Here is a 22,089-nt window from a genome sequence, read left to right on the forward strand (position 1 = left end):
TTTTATTAATGCTCAACTCCCCACATTTCTAAATCAGCTCGGAGGAAAGATCAGCAAACCCTACAAATTGAAAATTGTATCTAAACTGCTTAGGTGTTTTCCTTAATTTTAAAATCTGTGTTTAGTAGCAAAAGCAAGCTTTTCTGGTTGTGCTGATGGCTCACCCATCCTAAGATAACAATCAGATTTGCAACAGAAACATGTGCTTGAACTTAAGGGTAATCAGTGGAGAGGCCACCAGTTTTTGAAAGCTTATTGTCCATTGACTTATTTTTCTATTGTTTTTATTTTTGAAATGGAGAATGAATTCATGGTAATTAACAAATTAATTTCCACAACAAGGGAGCAGTGTAACCTTAACTAACACCCTCAGAGTAGAAGACAAGGGGAAATGAAACACTCACTTTCACATGATAAATAAAAATGCTGATCTCTGAATAGACTACTGGATTGATTTCCTTGAGCCATGATTTTCACTGGTTTCCAGATCATTCACTAATGTTAATGTAAGTCCCACAAAGAGCTCTGTGACCAGTTCTCCCCAGGACATTACGAGACACAGTGTTCCTTACTAGGGCTTTTCCCAAAACAGTAATTTTTTTTACCAAGTCCAAACTCATTCTGCTCGTTGCATGACAGGTCAGTAAATCAGGAGATGAGATATTGGGGCAAGGAATAGTGACTTTATTTGGAAAGCCGGTAGACTGAGAGGATGGCAGACTAATGTCTTGGAGAACCATCCTGCTCCAGACAGAATACAGGCTCCTTTTATTTAAATAAAGAAAAAAAAGGAAGGTGGTGGGGTTCATTGTTGCAAACTTCTTGCTGTAGGAATGGTTTGTTCTTGCAGCCGTCCATGTGGCTCAGGCCATGGTGTCCCTGTAAACCCCCAACAAAGCAAAGGTTATTTTCTGTTTTGCAACTTGCCATCTCCACCTAAGTGCAGAAGTGCTGACATCCTTAAAGGCCAGAGCCCCGAGAACAGGCTCTCTTGTATATTTCAGGCTAAAGGCAACATTGTTTCCCAAAAGGTGCAGAGCTGGCAAGACTGAGCCTAGAAAGCGGGGCACAGTGGTTAAAACTAAAGGAACAGATCCAATATAGTCAGATTTGTTCTCTTTTATTACAATTTCATGTTCCACAAGACCGGAGTCATTCAGCAGATGTTCACTGAGCATCTACTACATTCAGGAAATGTATTAGATCCTGGAGATCTGTGGTGAATAAAGCAGACAGGGCTCCCTCTTTCAGTGTTCTACTGGACAGCAGATCACATCCTTATCTCTAAAAGCCAACTAAAATTTCTAGCACCTTCTCAAAGTTTTCTTTCAAAGAAAACCACTGAATGTGAGGGGGGTGGATCTTAAAATGTGAGGCATGGACTGGAGGTCAGCATCCTGACTTCAGACAAGCATCCTTGTCCCCAAACCTGCACCAGCTTGGAGTTGTAATAGAAAAGAGCAAATCTGACTCCGTGTTATATATGTTCTTTCGCTTTAAACCTGTGCCCTGTTTTCTAGGCTGTCTTGCTAACTCTGCCCCTTTTGTAAAACAATGTTGCCTTTAGCCTAAAATAGACAGGAGAGCCTGTTCTCAGGGCTCTGACCTTTAAGGATATTAACACTTTCGCACTCCTATAAAGATAACAAGTTGCGGAATAGAAAATAACCTTTGTTTTGTTGGAGGTTTTACAGGGGCACCATGACCTGACCCACACGGACAGGTACAAGAACAAAGGATTCCTACACCAAGAAGTTTGGGGCAACCAAGCACACTCCCGCTCCTTGAGCCTGAAGCCTGAGTTGAGGAGGGTAGTTCTCCAAGATGTTAGTCGGCCACCTTCTCAGTCTGCCGACTCTCCTAATAAAGTCACTGTTCCCTGCCCCAATACCTCATCTCCCGAGTTATTGGCCTGTCGTGCAGTGAGCAGAACAAGCTTGGACTTGGTAACACAGTGATCTGGTTCCCTGTCACCCTGGGAAACAGCTGGCATTGGGGTCCCCCTGCGTGTCTCTGGGACCGGTTCACGCCTGCGTGTGGGTTTATGTAGATGAAAGCGGTTTAAGTAAGGGAACAGCTGCAGCAGGCAGCAACGGACTTCAATGTTCAATATTTTTATGCTGTCATTTTCATAAATTGCTGGTTATTACTGTCCTTAGGGTGGGGAAAGCTTATAAAGCAATTACAGCAAAAAAATCTTACCACGAGTGCTGCGCTTTCTTAGTAATACTAGCAAAAAGCTTTTTACTGACAGGGTTTAACTAAAGAATTAGATGAAGACAGATGTGCTCAGCTCAGCTTCCCATAAGTTTTAAGACATGATTTTGTGGCTTTTCAACTTAAATATATTCCCTTTGGGGAACCGTCTCCCTGAATTACCGGGGGGTGTGTGTGAAGTATGTTACTGTAAATACTGACATAAGCACAGGACATCTTGTCATGAGTGAACCTCGATCCCAAATAACGTGCCGCCTTCTCCCCTCCACCGGGTCTGTCCCTCAGCCGCACAGTCCAGCCTTTGACGGTATCACACAACTCTGTTTCACTAACTCATCTTCTTTATTTTCTTTAAAATTTTTTCTTCGGGGGAGGGAGGCAATTCAGTTTATTTTTATTTATTCATTTATCTAACGGCGGTACTGGGGATGGAACTCAGGACCCGTGCATGCTAAGCACGCGCTCCACCACTGAGCTACACCCTCTCCCCGTGCTGACTCAGCTTTAAATCAAGGGTCTGCATACTTAATTTCAAGCCAGAGAAGATGAAACTTTGTAAAGTGACGTCTTGTGCTCTGTCACACTTTGCCCCTCATCTGTGGGAAGTGCTGTGTTTCATCATACTATGTTTTTTAAAACCTGGCAGCTCTGTGCACCAGGCCCGCCCCCCCTACACTCCCCACCCCCATCCCGGTGGGCACATTTGGGATGTTTCCCTGGAAGGTGTTTCTTGGTGTCGTCCCCTCGACCTCAGGACCCTGTGAATGCCGCTGGTGCTCGCATCCTCTCTGGCCACGCTCTCTGTCTCCGCCTTCCCGCCGTCCTTCTTCTCCCCTGCAGTCACTCTTTCCTGCCTGTGCCTGTATTGGCTCATGTTCCTCAAGGCTGTGTCTTCTGCACACACTCCCGGGGAGATCTTCGTCCCTGGTCTTCAGGGACCACATGTGCTGTGCTGCACCCCAGGGTCCTGATTCTAGCCAGGGGCCCTGTTCTGCCTCCAGACCCCTCTGTCCAGCTGCCTGCAGAGATGACCACTGGTCTGGCTCTCAGGGACCTGTGCTTCCTCCTCCAAAACCTGTTCCTCCTGGAGTTTCATCCACCCATGGGCACTCCAACACTGTTTCTTCAGTTACAGAGATCAGACATTGGGGGTGGCTCTGACCTCTCAGGTGCCTTCACTGTCTCTGTAGCTGCCTCCTCCCTAACCTCTCTCCTCCATGCCCTGCCATCACTGGAATTCGGGCCCCGCCGTCTCCCTGGGCTCCCTGCCATGGCCCCTGAAGGACTTCTGTCTCCATCTGTCCTCCCCCTGCAGAAGGTGCATCTTCTCACGAGACACACTGACCACGTCACCCCTGCTGAAATCCGTCCCCTCCAGCATGGGTGCCAGTCCCCGCTGTGCAGCCACCAGCATGGGCCCAGCCCTGTGCCCACTCTGACCTGGCTGCTCAGCCTGCCCTGCAGTTTCTCAGGTTCTGATGCAGCCTTTCACCTCCGGGTTTGCCATGAGTCTGTTCTGCTCCTTGGCCTAGAAAAGACAGCTCCAGATTTTGGTTTTCTCTCCCCAAAGTATGTCCCTGGGTACCCACCCTCATGCAGCAGCCGTCACGTCATCATGGTTTCTCTTCGGTTTTCTGTAAATTCTGAGCTGGCTGGGACCCCCTCCGGCTGCCGCATTCCTGGCTCTCCATCACCGGTGTCCAGCCCAGGGCTGACAGCTACACGTGGACTGAAGGGTGAGGGAAATAGTCCCTAAGAGTTCAGAGTTGGGCATTTTTAGGGAAAAAAGCTGAACTTACTGTTAGACCCTGAAGTTCCAACAAGACAAAGTAACAAAATGAGTATTTTCTCAATGATTCTGGATTTCCTTTGCCTTCCGGTCCTCTACCTTGTGAGGGAAGAAACAAACGCAGAAAGGTCAAACGACTTGCTTCGTGGCTGCAAGGCCAAGGGAGCGTGGAGTCATCTAGGAGCCTGCTGTCATCCCTCTTGTGCAGAGAGAGGGTCTCAGTGACCACGCTGTTCAGGCCATGCCTGCTCTGGCTGTGCTGGGATGTGTGCACAGTGCCCTGTGAGCCCTGGCACCCGGCAGGCTGTTACCTTCCGGGTCCGCCCCATCCAGGCTCACTTCCCCCCTGGTCCTTCCGTCGGCCCCATGGGGATGCGAAGGACACCAGCTGTGGTTCTGCATGAAAACAGAACCTGGAACTGGACCCTGGAAGTCCAGCCACTCTTCCCCAAAGCTCAGCCCCGTCCTTCTATTCCTTGTTTTGTGTTTCCTTGTCCTGTGGACTTCCTACCACGTGTGATTGTGATCTAGGTCAGATTTCTTTTCCTTTCAGCGAAGTGCTGTGTCTTCACCTGTAAAGGCCTCCTTCCACGCGGCCTCGTGTGTGTAAGACTTCTAAATGGTTTTAAGGAACATCTGAGTCATTCACTCAAAAATGAATTTATTCATCCAATTGTTCACCCAGTGCCTGCTCTGTGCCAAGAACTGGGGATAAAATAGAGTAAGCTTATAAAGACTGAATTATTGAATAATAAGATCATGGCAGTTACTAACCAGGGCCCAGTGCCAGGCTTGCTGCAGAGGCTAGGGCCGTCCCTGTGCCCGCCTTTCCCCGTTCACAGTCGAGGCAGTGGATGCACTTCCTTTACATGAAACACATGGTTTGACCGACGAATGCGTACTCAAAACAACGTGAGATTTTCCTAAGCCCCACGGGTGCTGTATTCATTTTTTAAAAGAAACCAATATTTTACCATTTCCCAGGAAGACTAGGCCAAGCGTATAATCTAAAGCAGATTCACTGGACAATACCCAGTTTTTTGTTGTTAAATAGTGCTTATGATTTTCTGCTTATACAAGCAATATATGATTATTTGAATGTATATTTTTGAGAGCATGTGGTATTTACATTGTTTATAGGTTTGGGGTAATTTCCAATTTTTATATCTTTGTAAATGAAGTTCTGATAAATACTGATCAGCATGAATCTTTGTAATTCACTTAGCTTGTTGTTTCATGAGGCGGGTGACCGTGGAGAGAAGTGGCCGGGGCAGAGAGCAGGGGTATTGCTGGCCTGTGGTGCACACTCCACGTTGCTTTGGGAGGAGCCTTTGGCCGTGTGCTGCCCGCAGTGTGAGCCATCCTGCTCCAGCCTGGGCTGGTTCTTTCAAGCAGGTGGGAAGGCTTTCCTAGGGATAGAGCTGAGGGGCCCCAACACAGTTGCCCTGCTGGGGCCTGGGCTGCAGGGGTTTGAAGACCATTTTTGCAGTTGAAACAACAAAGTGAAAATTGCAGTTCCTTTATTTCAGTGCCTTCCTCGAATTAAGCTTATTTTGATAAGGTTTTTCTGTAAGGGCCTGGGAGCAGCCCAGGTTGCAGGAAGGCCTGGCCGCTCTTCCAGGACCACCCTCTTGGGAGCGACCACCGCCCCACTCCCAGGCTGTGCTGGCCTCTTTCTTAAACTCATCTGATTGATATAAAAACACCATCAAAAGATTTAAAACAAAACTGTGTACCCCAGTTTTTTTTTTTTAAAGAAATTAAAAGGCATTGTGTCATCTGTTAAATGTTTATGTAGGAGGCCACTGATGTCTTCATTTAAATCTGTCTTTTGAGATGCAGATCAGACGTGGTTAGGGAGGTGGGGAGGTGCGGACTCCTCCCGTCACAGTGTCCCAGTGCCAGGGCCCTAATGAACAGGCCTCTTATTGTTTGGTTCCAGAAAGCCTGCATGTGCTATTTTTTAAATGGAATTTTTATTTGACTTTATAAAATTCTAAAGTAGCTTCTTGTGATGTTTAGAGATTTCTCATAAGGGGGCTTTATAAAGACTTTATCATCTAGAAAATTGTGGAGTTATAAGGTTCAATTAAGTATGTTTACTAAGACTAGAGGATGTGATGTCTGTCTTGTGATAAAATCACTTCTGTCAGGTCTCGCAGGTCTCTCTAATGTATGCATGTGCTCATTAAAACCTCCCACGTGCCTGTTCCTACAGGTGCAGGGCTTTTGCTGTGCTGGACTTGTTTTCACCTCCCCAAAGTTCCTTGGAACTCAGGCACAGTATTCTTCCAGAAAATGTTCTTGTATCTTTTTTTTGTTGTTAACATCAGAGACCTTGAATATCTAATTTGCAATGTCATTATAATTTGCAATTTAAAAAAGCTAGTAAAACAAATCCTCATTCCACAATTTAAAGCTGACTGAGTCTGACTCGCTCCCGCAGGCTGATGTGCCTGGAGCGGTGATTGTGCTGCCCCTTCCGTGCCATAAGCCTCCCAGGATCTGTCACCCTGGGTGCGGTAAGTCCACAATTTGGAACTGCATTAAATACCTCGTTTATATTAAACAGGTGGTAGCTTCTAAGAGAAATGATCATTTGTTCTGATGAAAGAGCCATAGTGCAGCTGCATCTGTCTGGAACATGCAGCCCCTCTCCTGCTGCGCCCCCTCCCTCCCCTGCACCCCACACCTCTGGCTGCAGGCCAGCTCCAGAGCCTCAGTGGGGTGGACCTCGGAGCCCACGTTTGGAGGCTGTGTGTGCTTTGTTCCTCCTTGAAGCAGATTTGTTTCAGGGCCTTAACTAGCACAGCGTTCTCCTGACTTGGAGTCGTTTTACAGTGTAAGTGACTTACAAGGTGCAGCTGTTTTGAGGAAGGCCACACACTGTTTTCATTCCAGAGACAGAAAGCGACCTGTATCTTGGCTCACCTAATAGGCTGTTTATGTTTGCGGAACAGGCACCTTTGCCGGCTTCACTGGGATATTTGGTCTTGACCTCTGTTGTCGGTTTGCTGAGTGGCTTCTGTTCTCACGTCCTCACTATCTCATGTGTAGGGTCAGTGAGAGGGTAGCAGGGGCCTTTTAATTTCGGCAGCAGGAATTGAGGTTCAGCATATTGTTCAAGCAGCTAAGCTGACAAATGGTCTTGGGCCTCAGAGGGCAGGTGGTCACTCTGCCAGTACAGCCCCGGGGTGTGCCAGCTGTCAGGTGCATTACACACCCTGAGTATATAACACGTGGATTGTGTTCCTGGCTCGTTCTGATGGTGGTAAAGCCTGTGTTTCCCAGAGCAGCATCTCAGACAGGATTCCGAGTTAGGCTGTAACTTAAATTGACTTCAACAGATACTGACAATCAAGCTGATAAAATAAGCAAGAAGATACTGTTTGGGGAAAAAAAGCCTTTAATATACGTATTTTTCCTCCAGGGGTTGAAATCTGACAGAACTTCGTGGGAGGCAGTGTGAAGCGGTAAGGAAAGGTGGAGCTGTCATCACAAATTATTTCAGTGCAGGGTGGGAAGTTCTAGCTCAGTTGGTGTCCAGTTGGATGCAGGCCCTGGGCAAGTTGTTCTGATTCCCCCATGCCACTGATGTGCCTCCAGTTCTGACTGTCCCTTGCCCCCCTTCTCTCTAGCTGAAGCCACCCGGGAGCCCCTCTGGCCCTGAGCTGCCCACTGAGCGGGTGCTGGATGACTGGGGATGGAGGATTTCTCCCTCCTTCTTCAGTGGGACCGAGGGGCTGGATGAATCACCCACGAGAAATGCTGCCCTCAGCAGGATAACGGGTGAGTTGGCTGAGATCCTGGGTAGCACGTCTTAGTTTTATGCTTTTCCTGGGTCATGGAGACATTATTACCATAATACGTAAAGGAGGCCCGTGTTTCCAAGAGGAAAAGGAGCAGGTTCCTTATAATCACTGAGGAAGTGTTAATGTCAAGAGTAAATCAATACATTGATTTTGTCAAGTGAGTTTTAGATCTTGTACCATATGGAAAGAAGAAGAAAAAAAGGGGGGGTTCATATAGAAATGTTTTCCAGTGATCAAGATATTCTCAGTGTGTTTGAGATGATAGCGAAGTTGTGGTTTAACAACAAAAAAAATCAAAATTTAGTGGTTTATGACAAGGATTCAAAAGTTACGTATTCACCATAGCACCATTTGCAGGGAGAGGAAAAAAATCTGTGTACACGTATGTGCATGTATGAGAAATAGTCACACTTTGTGGTTTGTACTTAATAGGATGTGACCATTTTTAAATTGTATCTCTGCATTTTCAGAGCCTCTGTGTGTGACATCTGAGACCAGTTCCTTGCACCCTGTTTGGGTTCTGCCCCACTCTGCATGACCCCCGGTGAGTGACAAGGCTGTCAGGGCTCGCCCTGCAGCCGCTCAGCCTTCTGCCAGCAGATCCCGTGAGTAAAGATTTGCTTTGCCACCAGTGGTCGGGTTTACCGAGTTGCTCATCTTGGAATTAGCCTGTGAGTTTTTAAATTTAAAATGTAAGAAGCTGTTTTGATTGATGTAGTCCATGATGCAAAACACTTTCATTGCTGGCACATTTTGCAAGCCCCCTAAAGTACAACCCGATGTTTAACTCCATTTTGAGCATGTTTAATGGAGATGTAATACAATTCATGTCTGTATTACGAAGCCTCATTGGAGCAGCAGTGTGTTTCCTTCATCAGGGATGTTTATGGAAGCCTATTGTTGGCAAGATATTGTGTATGTACTCTGCTGTGGATAGAAAGAGGGGCAAGAAGTCTGCCTTCAAAGAACTTTCAACCAGAAAATAAGAAAAATACATGAATATGACTGGTAGAATTTTCTGTTGTTCTTCCTTTAATCCATCTAACTTTCTTACCTATAAAAATGCTAAATTCCCAGTTTCTTCTTTTGCCACACGTAGAACAAAGACATACCAGCTCTCTGGCTGAATTTTGTCAGCCTGCTTTGCTCTGCCTGCTTGGCATAGCTCCTCGTAGGGGAAGGATGCTGAAGGTGTGGTCCCGTCGGGTGACAGGTGTCGCTCATAGTTTGTCACATTAACCTTCACATGTGCTTGTCTCCGAAGTGTCACGTGAATGCATGGGGGGGCTCTTCTCCATCGTGCATTTGACGGTGGTGTTGCTGATGTCTGAAATCAGTGTCACCATGTCTTCTAACAGCAGAGATCATTGTCACCAATTAAAACCCCTCTCTGCTGTTGACTTTTGTGAAGATTCCCAGCCCCCTCTGCCTCCAGCTTCCCAGGCAGTTACCCCTCTAGAGAAAGACTGGCATTTCTGACACATCGCCCGCCCACCGGTCAGTGGCCACTCTGCCTGTTTGTCTGTCTCCTGCCCTAGGGTGTGAGCTATTGAGGGGCAGAGGTTAAGTGTTAGAGACCTGCTATGGGGCAGGTGCCCCTCAAAGGGATAGGCAAATGATGGCTGTAATTCTGCAGGGCTTCCCTCTAAATTTCCTGGTAAAATTCTTCAAAGGGCTTTACCATCTCAGAATCTCTGTGGCGCTGTCACATTAGAAGTCATTCTGGAGATCGTCTCTGGCTTTGGGAAACTTAAAACCAGAGAAACTGAATACCACATCTAGAGCAACATGGCTGGAGTGTCAGGAGAATGAACAGATCAGTGGTCTCCATTTGACATTCATTTGTGGGAAACAGATTTTTTTGATTTCTATTTTGTTTGGCCAAGTTGAGCAGATTCTGGAAGTTTAGACTTTTTCTAGAGTAGAAGGGATTTACATTCACACACATGCCCCTCAGATGAATGCCTAGAATTTCTTTTCCTTTTGTCCCCACTGCACAGGTAAATAGCAGCTGTCCCCCACAACGATATGCCGCAAGATGACTCTGTCATTATAGAGGACGACAGGTTGCCAGTGCTCCCTCCACCTCTCTCAGGCCGGTCCTCTTCCAGCTCCCAGGATGACGCAGGGTTCGTGACGACAGACCCAGGCCAGCAGCGGCCAGTGACGGTCAGCGCCAGGGAGCTGGGGTGCCGGGGCTGTCGCTGCTACTGTGGGTTTTACTACGTGTTACTGTCACAGTTACTGTCAGTGCTAGCGTGTGCTACTGCCACTGATCCTGTCGCTGTTACCATCGGCACTACTGTGACCGCTGCTGCTGGAACTGCTGTTAGCGTCACAGGTACTGTGCCGCTAGCGCTACTGCTCTGTTGCTGTCAGTGCTAGGATTACTGTTGCTACTACTGTGAGCAGTGCTATTACTGCTACTGTTCCCCCCGACTGGTGGCCACCCCCTTCCCCAAGGCGCACGCACACAAGGGCAGGGTCACCCACTATCACATGTTCATTCTGATTCTGCTCAGAAGTAAATAGCGCTGCCATCCCTGCTGGAAATGTGGGAAAGAAAATTCTCGCATGGCATTAGCCTCCTTATTTTCATTCCTTGGGTTCCCTGTGTTCCTTGTCTTCTCTGTTTGTTCATTTGTTTCCTTCCAAGTGGAAGGACGACATGGAGGAAAGTTCGAGATTGGGATGAGAGTCTATCGACGGCCAGCGACCAGCCTTCCCACCCTCTGGAGAGATGGACGGATGGCAGGCCAGAGAAGATGGCCAGGAGGAAGGAGAAAACACGCAAGGAGGAGACAGACAGGGACAAGGAGGAAGAGAAGATAAAGGCCGAGAAGGGGAAGCTGCGGGGCCCGGGAGAGATGTTCAGGTCGGTGCCATCCTCCTGCCCAGCGCCAGGCCTGGGGAGGGGCACAGGCCTGGGGCCTCTGATTCCCCGGCTTCACCTGGCCTTTACTTTCTTGAGGATGTCACCCGTGCTATTCCAGACCCTCTCAAAGAGCCTGAAAGATGCCAACCATGTAAATAACGGTAGAGAGGAAGGAGGGGCAGTCTGAGCCGCGCTGGGGCATCGCCAGCCATGGAGATGCAGGGCTGGGTCTCCTTCGTGCCTTTGTGTGTGTGAACAGTGGCTCCGTGCTTAGTGGTAGTGTATAACAGTGCACGCCTAACAAGCCTAAAGGAGCTTCAGTGAAGCTGTGCATTCATTTAATACTTATGACTTCAGTTGGTAATGTCATTCTGCACAGCCACTGCCTGTTTCCTGACAGCTGTTTTGTGCCCCTAAATTATACTCCTGAATTACTTAGCTGATCATTTTTTTGCTGCACAATAAAAGTGACAAGTTGCTTAGAAGCTGCTTTGAAACTTCACCCATAAACATGCATCTGAGGTGATTGATAATATTCAGGTATTTAATGATAAGTATCAAGATCGCTTGATTTTTCCTAAATTCACCCCTTAAACATATCAAGATGATGGTTTAAAATGGAAAACATATGGCTCAGGCACTTGCGTCTTCAAAAAATACTTCTCCATAAAGCATTATGAGTCCACTGCTTGTAGCTTTTTTAATATTTTTAATTGCAAAATGTGCACAAGGGTTTTTATCTTAGTAGAATTTCCTGACTTACGGTCCTGAATTTGCACTCCATAACTCAGGGAGCTGTAGACAAGTCGAGGATGCAGGCCCAGCCCACAGGCTGCACACCCAGCAGATGTGTCTTGTGGGGGTCGGGCTAAGTCAAGGGCAGCAGCAGGAGTTGGCAGATGCGGGTAGCCCCTGCCCGGCCCCCTGACAGCATCCCCCGCAATCTCAGTACAAGTCCCTCCTCCGTGCTGCAGCACTCTGGGAATTTCATCTTTTCGCATCAGTTTCGCTGTTTGCATACTGCTCCTTCTGAGTGCATTTTCAGCCACATCATCCTCCCTCATTAGAGTCCGCGTCCAGATGGACTTGCCCTCAAGGTCTCTTTATCTCAGCTTCTGTGTTAGGCTTTTTATTCCATGGGTGCAAACTGATGGCTCATAACCAGGCACCGCTGTAAGGCACAGAAATAAGGAAGCTGCCCGTCCATCAAGACTGAGGGAATCTGCACCACCATCTTTAAATCAGGGAGTGTGAAGTGGGAGGAAAGCTGCCCCCGAGACTTACCCTGGAGCACAGTCTCATCTCCCAGACCCTCCCCTCCCGAGCTACATCTTCCTGATGGCCGAGGGCTTGGCAGTTTCCATTCATCAGCGAGTCCGTGTCTGCTGGGTGCAGCCACTGCTCCTCTCGTGGAATAGCAAATAAGCAAATGTCTAGCTGGCTTATAAATTATTTTATATTATTAATTACACAGTATTTTTCTTGTAACTTGCAGCTCCTGAATAAGAGAAGCTTTAGGGTACAGTTTCCTTTGGGGCCAGAGGAGTGGAGAGTGTGGGAGCCGTAGGGAACTTCATATTGTTTCCAGTGGACCCTGAGTGCAGCCTAACCCAACCCCCTTTCGTGAAAAGTCGTGTAAAACACTGAAGTTTTCTCTGGATCAAATGCTGTAGATTACACCTATGACCTGGAGTGAAAGCCAGTCTTGACCCATTTGCAACTTCAAAGGCCTGCGTATTTTTGAAAATCAGGCTTCCGTGTTTAAGTGCAGGGGCTGAAGGTTATTTTTTAAAAGTCAAGCCCACTGTCTCCGAGTCTTTAAGAATGGCTACTAAGAAAACCCCAGACATCCACACTTTTCTGGGAATGATTTGCTGGAGTTAGTCCATGCTGGCTTATGACAGCCAAAAGTTCTCTTCTTAGAAATTTTGCCAACTGGTTGTTAAACCCAGCCATTATTAAAAATCAGAGCCATTCTATAAAAAGCAAAGGTAATTAATACTGAAAACTCATGACTTATTATTACATTTTACTGCGATCCGTGCCTTTGAGGTTATTCACGCCTGCTGTATCGGCACGGTGTTAATATTAAATGCTGGGGGGGCTTAAAATCAGCGTTGCTGGCAGTATTTTATCCCAGAAAGTGTATGTATTCCTCAGAACAGAGCTGCTTCTCAAGGGAGAGTGACACACCGCCACATGGAGAACGCAGATTTATCGTGAGCGGGTTGCAGTATCTCGTCTAGTTCCCTTGAACGTGGCTGTTCTGTCTGGCTTCCCTTTGGGAAATGGCTGCAGCTTCCCAAATGCTGCTCCTTGAAAATGGGTTGAGAATACTCTATTGGACTCAAATAAGCTTTTTGTTTGATTGACTTTTGGCTCTTCATCCTGCACAGCATTATGTGTCCTTAGTATCTGAGAAGACGCTCAAAGCATCGTTAGATTTTTCAAAACATTTTTCACTACCTTCTGTACCTACTGGATCTAATTATTTGAGACTAATAGACTTTCAGGTTGATTGTTTTATGTTTTCCTTTTTTTTTTTTTTTTAATAACAGGGAATAGAGTAAGATTTTAAATATAGTCTCTTCCTTTCTCTTTGTTCTTTTATGGAGAATAGGCTGTGATCTCCTTAGCAGTTTTGCTTTAAAATACCTAAATCAGAACGTGCATGGGTATGTAACTTCTCAGCATGCCTTGTAAGGAGACTGAAGTATAGTTGCCCAACATAAGCCTGAAGTTGTACAGAGCAGGGGTGTGTGGGGGTGAGTGTGTGCTTTGTCACCGTTTGTTTCTGTCTTTTGGTTCAGTTAGCAGAAGGGAAAGGCTGAGGCTACAGGTGGTGGCAATTGGGACTCTAGCTTTCTGGGTGGGAGCACTTTTTCTCTTCAGTTGCTTGAAGCAGTAATAAGTTTTCCATCAAAAACAGGCTCACAGGCTGTTCCCTACCTTGTTCCTCCCCGCAGCCCGCAAAACACACACACTCTGTCCCTGCCCCTGTAAGCTGTCTGACTTTGGGTTAAATTTGATGGGTGCCAAATAGATGCATCAGGCTTTTAAAACTGCGCAAGAAGGAACCATGGCACCTGAAGTAGGTGTTTTAGTGTCTGGTATAGACAGACAACGTGGCTTTTGACTTCACGCACTGAACGGTGGTTGCAGACGTGATTTAATTATTATTGGTGATTATTAATTATTGATAAACAACTCTAAGAAAGGCGGCTGTGAGTCCGGAACCATGCCCCTGCTTCTCCATTACAGGGCGCGCGGCGTGTGCAGCCGCCTCAGTGCAGGTTCTCACTCACAAAGTGAAGCCTGTAAGGAACTGAGTCACAAGCGTCAGGCGTTTCACGTTTGTCCTCGTTTCTCCTCACGTGTGGCTCCCTCCTCTCCACACCTAAGGCGCTGCCATCGCCCTAACTGCAGGGGCTTTGTGCCTGAGAAACCTCAGCTTCTCCACCAAACAGGTACCTCTGACTTGCTGATGTGAGGAGTGCGGGGCAGAGGGGAGCCGAAACGTTGAGCCCTCGTAGGTGTCTGATCATGGGATGTGTGGCTATTCAGATTTAATACCATGAAACATGTCTTAGCATTCTGCAACTCCATGAAACTGTCACTAAACAGGGAACCAAGTCTGTATTTTAGAAGGAGAGAGATCTGCTTTTTCAAGTCTTAAATGTGTCTGTTTTTAAAGGAAGGGAGCAGTGATTTTAAGTACCATGTTTTTGCATTAGTTTCCATCTCCAAATTGAAATAATCAACAAAATAGTAAAGTCCCATACTTAGGGCAGTATTCTCAGATAGGAAGCATTTAAAATTATGCATTTCTTTTTTTTTAAGGCCTGGAATAAATGTCATTTGATACTACTTTGTCTGAAAGATTAAATTGGCCGCTTTCGAATGTCCCGGAATGGTCTGCCCTCTGAACCAGGAGGTTCCTGGACGTGCCCCTGCTCTCGCCTCCCGTACGTCATGTGATGTGCACGTGGCAGGACTGGGTGGGTGGGGACGGGGGCCAGGGCCGTCACCCCCCGGCTGCTAAATCAAAGCCCTGTAGCCCAGTTCCCATCACAGCTGAATCCTGCAGTTACACTGAAGCGATTGACTCCCTGGGTCCCTGCGCGTGGTTTTGATTTGGTCCACAGGTCATTTAGTTGGAAACCTTGTTTGGTGGAAATCAGATACACTGCTGTCTCTCCCTTTTTAGAAGATACGTGTTGTAAGAACCCAGTGACCAGGATCAGACCACAGAGCTCCACGCTGCAGTCTGGCTGTCCCACCGGGCTCTTGCCACTGCCTGTGCTCACTGACCATGCCTGTGTCCCGTGTCTCCCATCTGGCCGGGCCAAACGGAGCCCAAGAAGAGATGGCCTCCAGAGGCACACCGTCTTGGGCAGCACACGCTGCACACTTGTTGGGTTTTTGTTGTTGTTGTTTTTAAACAATAAATGTACTTTTAATGAATTGTACGTGGCTGTTGACAAATTTTGTTTACGACGTCAACAGTTTGGATGTTTCATAATTTCTGTCATCATAGATTTGCAACCTCTTTGCTCTGGATGGCAAGCTGAAGGTTAAAGTCCAGCCGGGCAAAGCAGAGACCTGTTTCTCCCCCTCTTTGCTTCCCTTTCTGTTTTCCGGGCCCCTTTTCATAGTGGGAGCCACAGTTCCCGCTCCTGGCATGTTCTGAGCTCAGGAGCACTGTGTCAGGCGTGAGGCTGGGGCCTTGGGAGCATGGAACATCCTGGTTCGGTTTCATCGTGTGACACGTGGCTGGGGACATGGGCGGGTGGAGGAGAGGGTCCCTGGACACTGAGGCATGTGGGTCGGGAGAGGCACCCATCAGGTGATGGACCTGGGGGCTGGCTCAGTGGCCTTTGTGGCCAGTGAGCTACACGGTTGAGAGAAACATGGGGGCGGGGCTGGGGAAATAATACCTGTGCTGGTGTTCAGCAGAACATCAAGCTCTTCCCGTGGGAGGAAGCAGAGACTTGGGCAGATGGTAATCTGAGGTTTGCTGGGACCCAGGGAGTGCGAACACATGCTCTGTTATAAAAGGGTTTCTGGAAAGAGCTGCCTCTCCAGGTGTTGCAATCCCAGATGTGAAAGCTCCTGCCGGTGGACTTCAGACTGTCCTTCCTTTAGAGCGAAACCTTGGGCCACAAGCCTTTCCTCCTTCATGCCCCCCCCCAGGGATGTCAGAGAAAAACTACACAGTGAGCTCTACTTCCTCAGAATGCTACAACTGCACCCTGCTACAAGAGCAATGTGGTGATGGAAAGGAAAAGCACTTGGTAAGTGGTGCTGCGGTGCTGCAGAGGGGTCCAGGGAGAAGGACTCACCTCCGCTCTGCTCTGACCTGGTAGCGGTTGGTGGCCTCACCCTTGCCCCCCCCCCAGCCAGGTCAGCCCTCCTGAACTATCATTTCAGAGCCACTTTGCTCATGTTAGAAATACCAGGGCTTGTGGATTGGACTGGGGCCCAACTGCCCTGTGGATTAATGGGACGGATTCTCACTGGTAAAAATTAAACACCATCCATGGCAGCCCTGCTGGTGATTTAGTGATGCAGTTAAAATAAATGTGTCAAAAATGATGCCCATTTGATGGGACACAGGAGCAGTATTTTGTACTGGGAAAGAACATGCTGGAAAAAAGCAGTTTTGCATCATTTTTTCTTATTTGTCATCTGGACAGAGAACAGGTCCATTGGATACGTACACACAATGGGAGGTTTCCTTGGAATAAGCTGCAAATTTGTAAATCCTGTACTTCATATATGGTTCTTTTAATGTGAATGGAAATAGCATAAAATGAATGTGCGACTGATCTGTTGGCAGAGACAGTTCCAGGGCAGCTGAGAGCATCCTCCATGAAGGTTCCTCTTGTCCTTGTTAAGAGTCTGAAGCAGAGGGCCCCTGACACCTCCAGCGCGGAAGCTGACTGCAGCTGGAGTGGAGGGGCTCCAAGCGAGATGGCTGGGCCTCACCAAGACCTTTTCTGATGTTTTTTCACGCTGCTTTTGCAGAGACCCACGGCCTGAATACAGAAAGCAGATGTCAAGGATGACACCTACTTACTAGTCTCTGTAAAGCAAACCTTTTCATAAAATAAATTTTTGAAAGTTCTGAGATGCTAAGTCAGTTTCAAGTCCAGACTGTGTAGAAAATGGAATTCTTTTTCCTACAGTTGATGTGAAAATTGAAGGCTGGTGACTGTTCATTCCTTGCTAACCCAGGGTAAATAAATACCATCACACCACTGAAAAGTGCCCTAGAAGACCAGCTTGGCTAATGACATTGACCATAACATATAGGGGAAGTCATCTTTCTGAATGTTTTTATTTCTTACCATTAAAGGCTCTGTATTTTTTACAACAAACGTAATGGATTAAGTACATGTTATTCCCAAGTGTATTTTTATCAAGCCACAGATTATTATATAAAAGACTGATTCTTTGGGACAGTCTTTTAAAGAATTCATGGGAGAGGTGATCTCTTACGTAATTGAATGTTGGATGATTTTCTTCTGACTTATGTTTAATAATAGCCAGTTCAGAAACAAAAGACAAAAATTGGGTTAAATTTCATATCAGAATGAAATAACCAGGTATCCTCTTAACATTTCTACTTTTTTTTTTTTTAGGATGAATGAGCTTTAGGCCCATCCTTTAAGCCCAGGCCAGGTTCCCCAGAGCCATGTGATGCTCTCTTGCTCCTGCCGGGATGTCCCGCCAGCAGTTCTCTTTCTCCTGCCCCACCCCAGGACGCTGGCCCTTCCCCACTGGTCACCCCTGTCCTGCATCCTGCTGTTTGTCCTCCATCTGAGAGCAAAGCCTTTCTCAGCTCCCTCCCCTTCCACCCACCGTCCTGGTTTCCCTTGTACCCATCGGAGCCACCGCGGTGATGTGTGTGTCCTGGCTGCCTCCGTTTTCCTATTTTCTCTTAAACGTCCTTCAATGATGCCTCCGTCCTTCTTGGCTCCTCAAGACCTGTTATCCTCCAGCCCTCAATGGCCTCCCCATTGCTGTGCCCCTCCGTGGTCAGCGGGACCCTTGGCACATCAACTCTTGCTCCTCTCTGAGCCCGCCCTGCCGAGCTGTCCCTCCTCCCTTCCAGTTCCAGTGCCCCATCCTTTGCCAGTTCCGCTCAGGCCCAGTCCTCCTGAGGTGGGGGTGCCTAAGCTCAGGCCTCACTTCCTTCTCCTTTTCTCTTTTCTGTAACAGGGAATTTTTTGCATCTTAGGACACAGCCTCAGGGCTCCAAAGACAGTCTCTAGGCAGATGACCCCCAAGTTCACATCCCCTGCCTGGGCAGCCTTTTTGAACTCCACATGTTCACATAAGTGACGACCGGGGCCCGGACCCTGACGCACTCCCCACACGGGTCAGGGGTCTCCCTGGACCGTCCTCTCCAGCTTCCTTTCTCACATCGGGGCGGTCCTGGTTCTTCATTGGTTACATCCAAGAGCTCTGAGTAACCCTTGATTCTGATTTTTCCTTACACCCCAGGTTTAATCTCTGATGTGCAAGCTAAAAGCCCATTTGATCCGTTTTGACACAAGCTGCTAATGCTCGTACATTGAGCACCCCGTCCCCTCCTGGACAGGGGCACTAGCCCCCCAGCTCCGCTCCCTGCTCCCTCCTGTGCCCCTAACTCCACAGCTGGAAATCACCATCTGTCCCTCCTCTCAACCCCCAGAAGCCTTCCAAGTCCCCGAGTGAAAGCTGAAACTCTCAGAGTCTCCCAGTGGGTCTGCAGGGTCTGCCCCTCCCCAGCCTCCCCTCCTCACCCCTCCCCCTTTCCTCTGTTGATGTCACTGTCACTCTGACTCCCCGCCTCTTTGCTGAGCTGCCACTGGTCCAGCCTCTGACCCTGCTCTGCCCTCCACCTGAGCAATCTTTTCTCAGATGATCAAGGGGTCACTCTTGGACCTCTGACATCTTTACTCAACTGTCAGCTTCTCAGGGGCCTGCCCAGCACTGCAAACCGCCCCCTCCCACGGGACACGGCCTGCCCCACTTTCTGGCATTATTTTTCTCCTCTGCACTTAGCACGCCCTGACATGCTGTATCTCCCACTTACTTGGCTTAATAAGAAATTAACTGTGGCAGGGACCATCAGCCCTTTCTCCTGGCCATATCCCTCATGGGGTGCCTGGTACATCACTGGTGCCCAGTGAGTGTGAGGGGTGCTGGGGCGTGGTCCCCCTTCAGTGCAGCCTCCAGCTTTGCTGTGCGATGCCCCAAGAGCCGGCATGAACGTGCTCCAGGCCCCAGGGGTTAGGATGCTCAGGTGTGAGTCTGTGCCCTGAGAGTGCAGAGCAGGTCCTGGGGGCCTGTGGGAAATGCACAGGCCCCACCCAGCCCTAGGGACATGAGACTCAGCAGCAGATCAGGTCTGCAGAGCTCCAAGCCCGGTGCAGATGGGAGGCCGCTGTCCCTCCTCCCTGCCCCCAGGGTTTGCCCGTGACATCACGTGCACCCAGCCCACAGCAGGACAGTCTTGGGGATGTCCCTTTGGCTACCTGTCCTGCCCTCATCGCTGCCACCTGACCAGAGTCCCTCCAGACAACCACCCTGAACCCACATCTCTTCTGGTGGAGTCCAGACCAAGACAATGTGTTTTCTGGGTGAACAGACAGATGAGTGAATAGAATTGCCGGGGTCAGTGGAGACTGTGACGTGCGGAGTCTCTCGGTGCAGTGACCACCCAGGGCAGGGAGGCTGCTTGTTCCCGTCTTGGGGAGGTGATGTGACTTCCTGAGCCGGCCTGTGACTGAGGAGCCGGTCCCAGATGGCAGCCTTTCACACTCAGAGCTACACCGTGTTCTCTGCTGGGGAAGTGCTGCTTGCTCTTAAGAGCCCTAAATGATTGAAGTATTTTCTGTTACATCAGACTTGCAGAAAAGATGAGGTGATTTCAGATGGAATGCTTCAGGTCAGGCGGGGCCCAACTTTCTGGCTGGGGGTTGTGTGGTCCAGGGGTCATGGATTCAAGCAAGGAGTAAATGTTAAAATTGCCTTCTTAACGTGTTGGTAAGCCGCAGACTTCAGGCTCCAGGAAGTGGTGCAAGATCCCACCCCTAAAGGGGCCAGAAGCTTGGTTTTACTCCTCACAAGCTCTGCGAACAGCTTCCCGTAGACAGTGGCCTGGTGTCTGGCCACCCCCTTGTGTTGGCCACCATCTCAGTGTGTACTGTAGCCTGCCTCCCCTATAGGGGGCACCCTGGAGCTCCCATTCCCCTCCCAGCCCCTGGGCAGGGCAGAGGGGTCCTGACTGTGAAGTGAGGTGGGGCTTGACAGGGGTGGGAGGATGCGGCTCAGCCCTTGAGTCTCCTACAACATGTGTCATGTGTATAAGAACTTGACGTTTCTTCTGCATGGAAAATATCTCTTTCACTCACAATATTCTGGTTTATGTGACAATTCTAGTCCCTGAAGAAAGAACAGGACTTCGCAGTGAATGGAACAGACACAGACTGAACGCAGAACACTCCCTGTCTGTGCTGGGGTCTCTCTGTCCCTGCTCTTCCAGTTAATTCAGAGGCTGATCTGCGGTCACCTCCTGGCCCTCAGTTCTGAATCCTGGGGTGCTGGGCTGGCTGTTACAACTTCCTTTAGGAGACAAGCCCCCTCGGGTGGCACGCACCCACTGCTGTGTGCGGTCACTGAGCGCTTGTGCCCAGAGCGTTACTCTCCCCCCTAATCCTCCCATCACCCTGCAGGTGGGTGCTCCTTCTAACCCATTCGATGGATGAAGAAATAAAACCCACAGGTGAGAAGAGGAACCAGTCACTGAGGCCACGTGGTGGGTGAAGGCAGAGCCGCTGGGTTAGAACGCCGGCCTCCTCCAGGGTCGCGTTCCTACCCCTCTGCCGGGACCCCTAGGCCCCCTGAGCCTCTTCCCGTGTTCTGCTGCCCAAGCCTGTGTTGGGGCCGAGGCTGCTGTGATCATCCTATGAAGTGGCTGCGGCTCTGAAAATGCAGGCCCTGCCACTGGTGGGGGGATGCGGGACCGATCACCTTGGGACCTGGCTTTCGTTCCTCCTTGATTTCTGCACCTTCCTCTGTTTTGATCCCTTCTCTTCTCAAAATAATTCTTAAGGATCCAGGACTTTTATTATTCATTTAAAAATGACCAGCTGCCACATTCCCTTGTCCACAAGTGCACCTCACACCTGTCTGTGCGGCATCTGGAACACTGGTGATGCTGACAAACACCCCAGCTTCCCTCCTGCTCTGCTCTCTCAGGATGGCCCTACAGGCCTAGAGACACCCTGCCCACTTCCCGTCCTCACACCGTTTTCCTTTCCTGTCCCCACACCGTCTCGGACCTCAGATCTCACTGCACCACCGTTTCGTTTATTTCCCTCTCTGTTTTCTCCTTGGCTATTTCAGTTACTTGCTTTTTTACTGAGGTATAGTCAGTCCAGATGTGTCCTTTTCTGGTGGACAGAAATGGAATTGACCTTAATCTACTAACAAAGAATGTCAAACAGTTTGTGTTAAATGTTCATGTTTACTTGTATTGACCAAAGTTTTGCAGCTGAGCTGTATTCTGTGCTCAGGACTAAAAAGCTGTTAAATTGTTTCATTAGTGCTGTGCATACGCTCTGATGGGAAATTTTTTTGATGTCCTAACAAATATATTATGATCTATTTTCCTAGGGAGTTGTTTCTATTATCACCTTTTATTTTCAGGTTTATTTAATAGTAGTACCTCTTTTCCTTTTAATCCAATTTTTATATACTGCTAAATATATTTTAAGTATACTGTGTTTGCAAACCTTGGTAGCCATGATGAGAACTTTATCATCTGTAGTAGGAAAGCTATGTAAATAGGTAGATTGTAAACAAAATGTTATGTTGTAACTGTATGAATTTTTAACTGCTGTAGACTGGATTCTGGAAAAGAATGTATAATTTATCTGCTCAGAATAATTAATTTGTAAATTCTGGAAGTTTAATTTTTACGTGGATGGTATGACACTTGAAAATACTGTTGTGATTTTTCCCTAAAAATACCCAGATGTGGAACCAGTGGCAGCAGGGGCACCAGTGGCAGCAGGGGCACCAGAGGCGGCGGAGGGAGGAAGAGCAGGACCCAAGTGGCGGCGGCGGGAGGAGGAGGACCCGGAGCGGCGGCAGGAGGAGGAGGACAAGGACCCAGAGCGGCGGCAGCGGCGGGAGGAAGAGCAGGAACCGGGGCGGCGCGGCGAAAAGAAGGGAGGCGGCGGCCCAGCAGGAGGAGAAGGCCCGGGAGGCATTCGCACTCCGCGGGGCTGAGCCATCTTCTTACACACACATTGTCACTGCCCGGGCTTGATCGTGAGTGTGGTGTGATGGAGGGAGATGTCCTGTGAGCGCATTATTTCATATTTATGTTAGTTGTGTGT

The 22,089-nt window shown here is 48.5% G+C and overlaps 1 protein-coding gene and 2 long non-coding RNA genes across 3 annotated transcripts in view; 1 reads left to right on the forward strand and 2 right to left on the reverse strand.

Moving 5' to 3' along the window:
- Nucleotides 1-663: 663 nt before the first annotated feature.
- LOC141575666 (uncharacterized) lies at nt 664-3,800 on the reverse strand. Its single transcript, XR_012503355.1, has 2 exons — nt 3,658-3,800; nt 664-879 (listed from the first exon to the last, which is right to left on the reverse strand). It is a non-coding gene; the product is annotated as an uncharacterized LOC141575666 (long non-coding RNA).
- A 3,876-nt stretch (nt 3,801-7,676) lies between these two features.
- On the forward strand, nt 7,677-9,924 carry LOC141575665 (uncharacterized). Its single transcript, XR_012503354.1, has 3 exons — nt 7,677-7,795; nt 8,289-8,362; nt 9,819-9,924. It is a non-coding gene; the product is annotated as an uncharacterized LOC141575665 (long non-coding RNA).
- Nucleotides 9,925-13,211: 3,287 nt separating this feature from the next.
- Nucleotides 13,212-22,089, reverse strand: part of LOC141575598 (uncharacterized) — a 108,092-nt gene continuing 99,214 nt past the window's right edge. The window contains exon 6 of the mRNA XM_074355172.1: nt 13,212-16,731. Within this exon, the coding sequence (XP_074211273.1) occupies nt 16,678-16,731 (54 nt within the window). The 3' untranslated portion in view covers nt 13,212-16,677. The remainder of the gene's footprint in view (nt 16,732-22,089) is intronic.

This window comes from Camelus bactrianus, chromosome 30 (assembly GCF_048773025.1).
Source record: "Camelus bactrianus isolate YW-2024 breed Bactrian camel chromosome 30, ASM4877302v1, whole genome shotgun sequence".
Lineage (NCBI taxonomy): Eukaryota > Metazoa > Chordata > Mammalia > Artiodactyla > Camelidae > Camelus > Camelus bactrianus.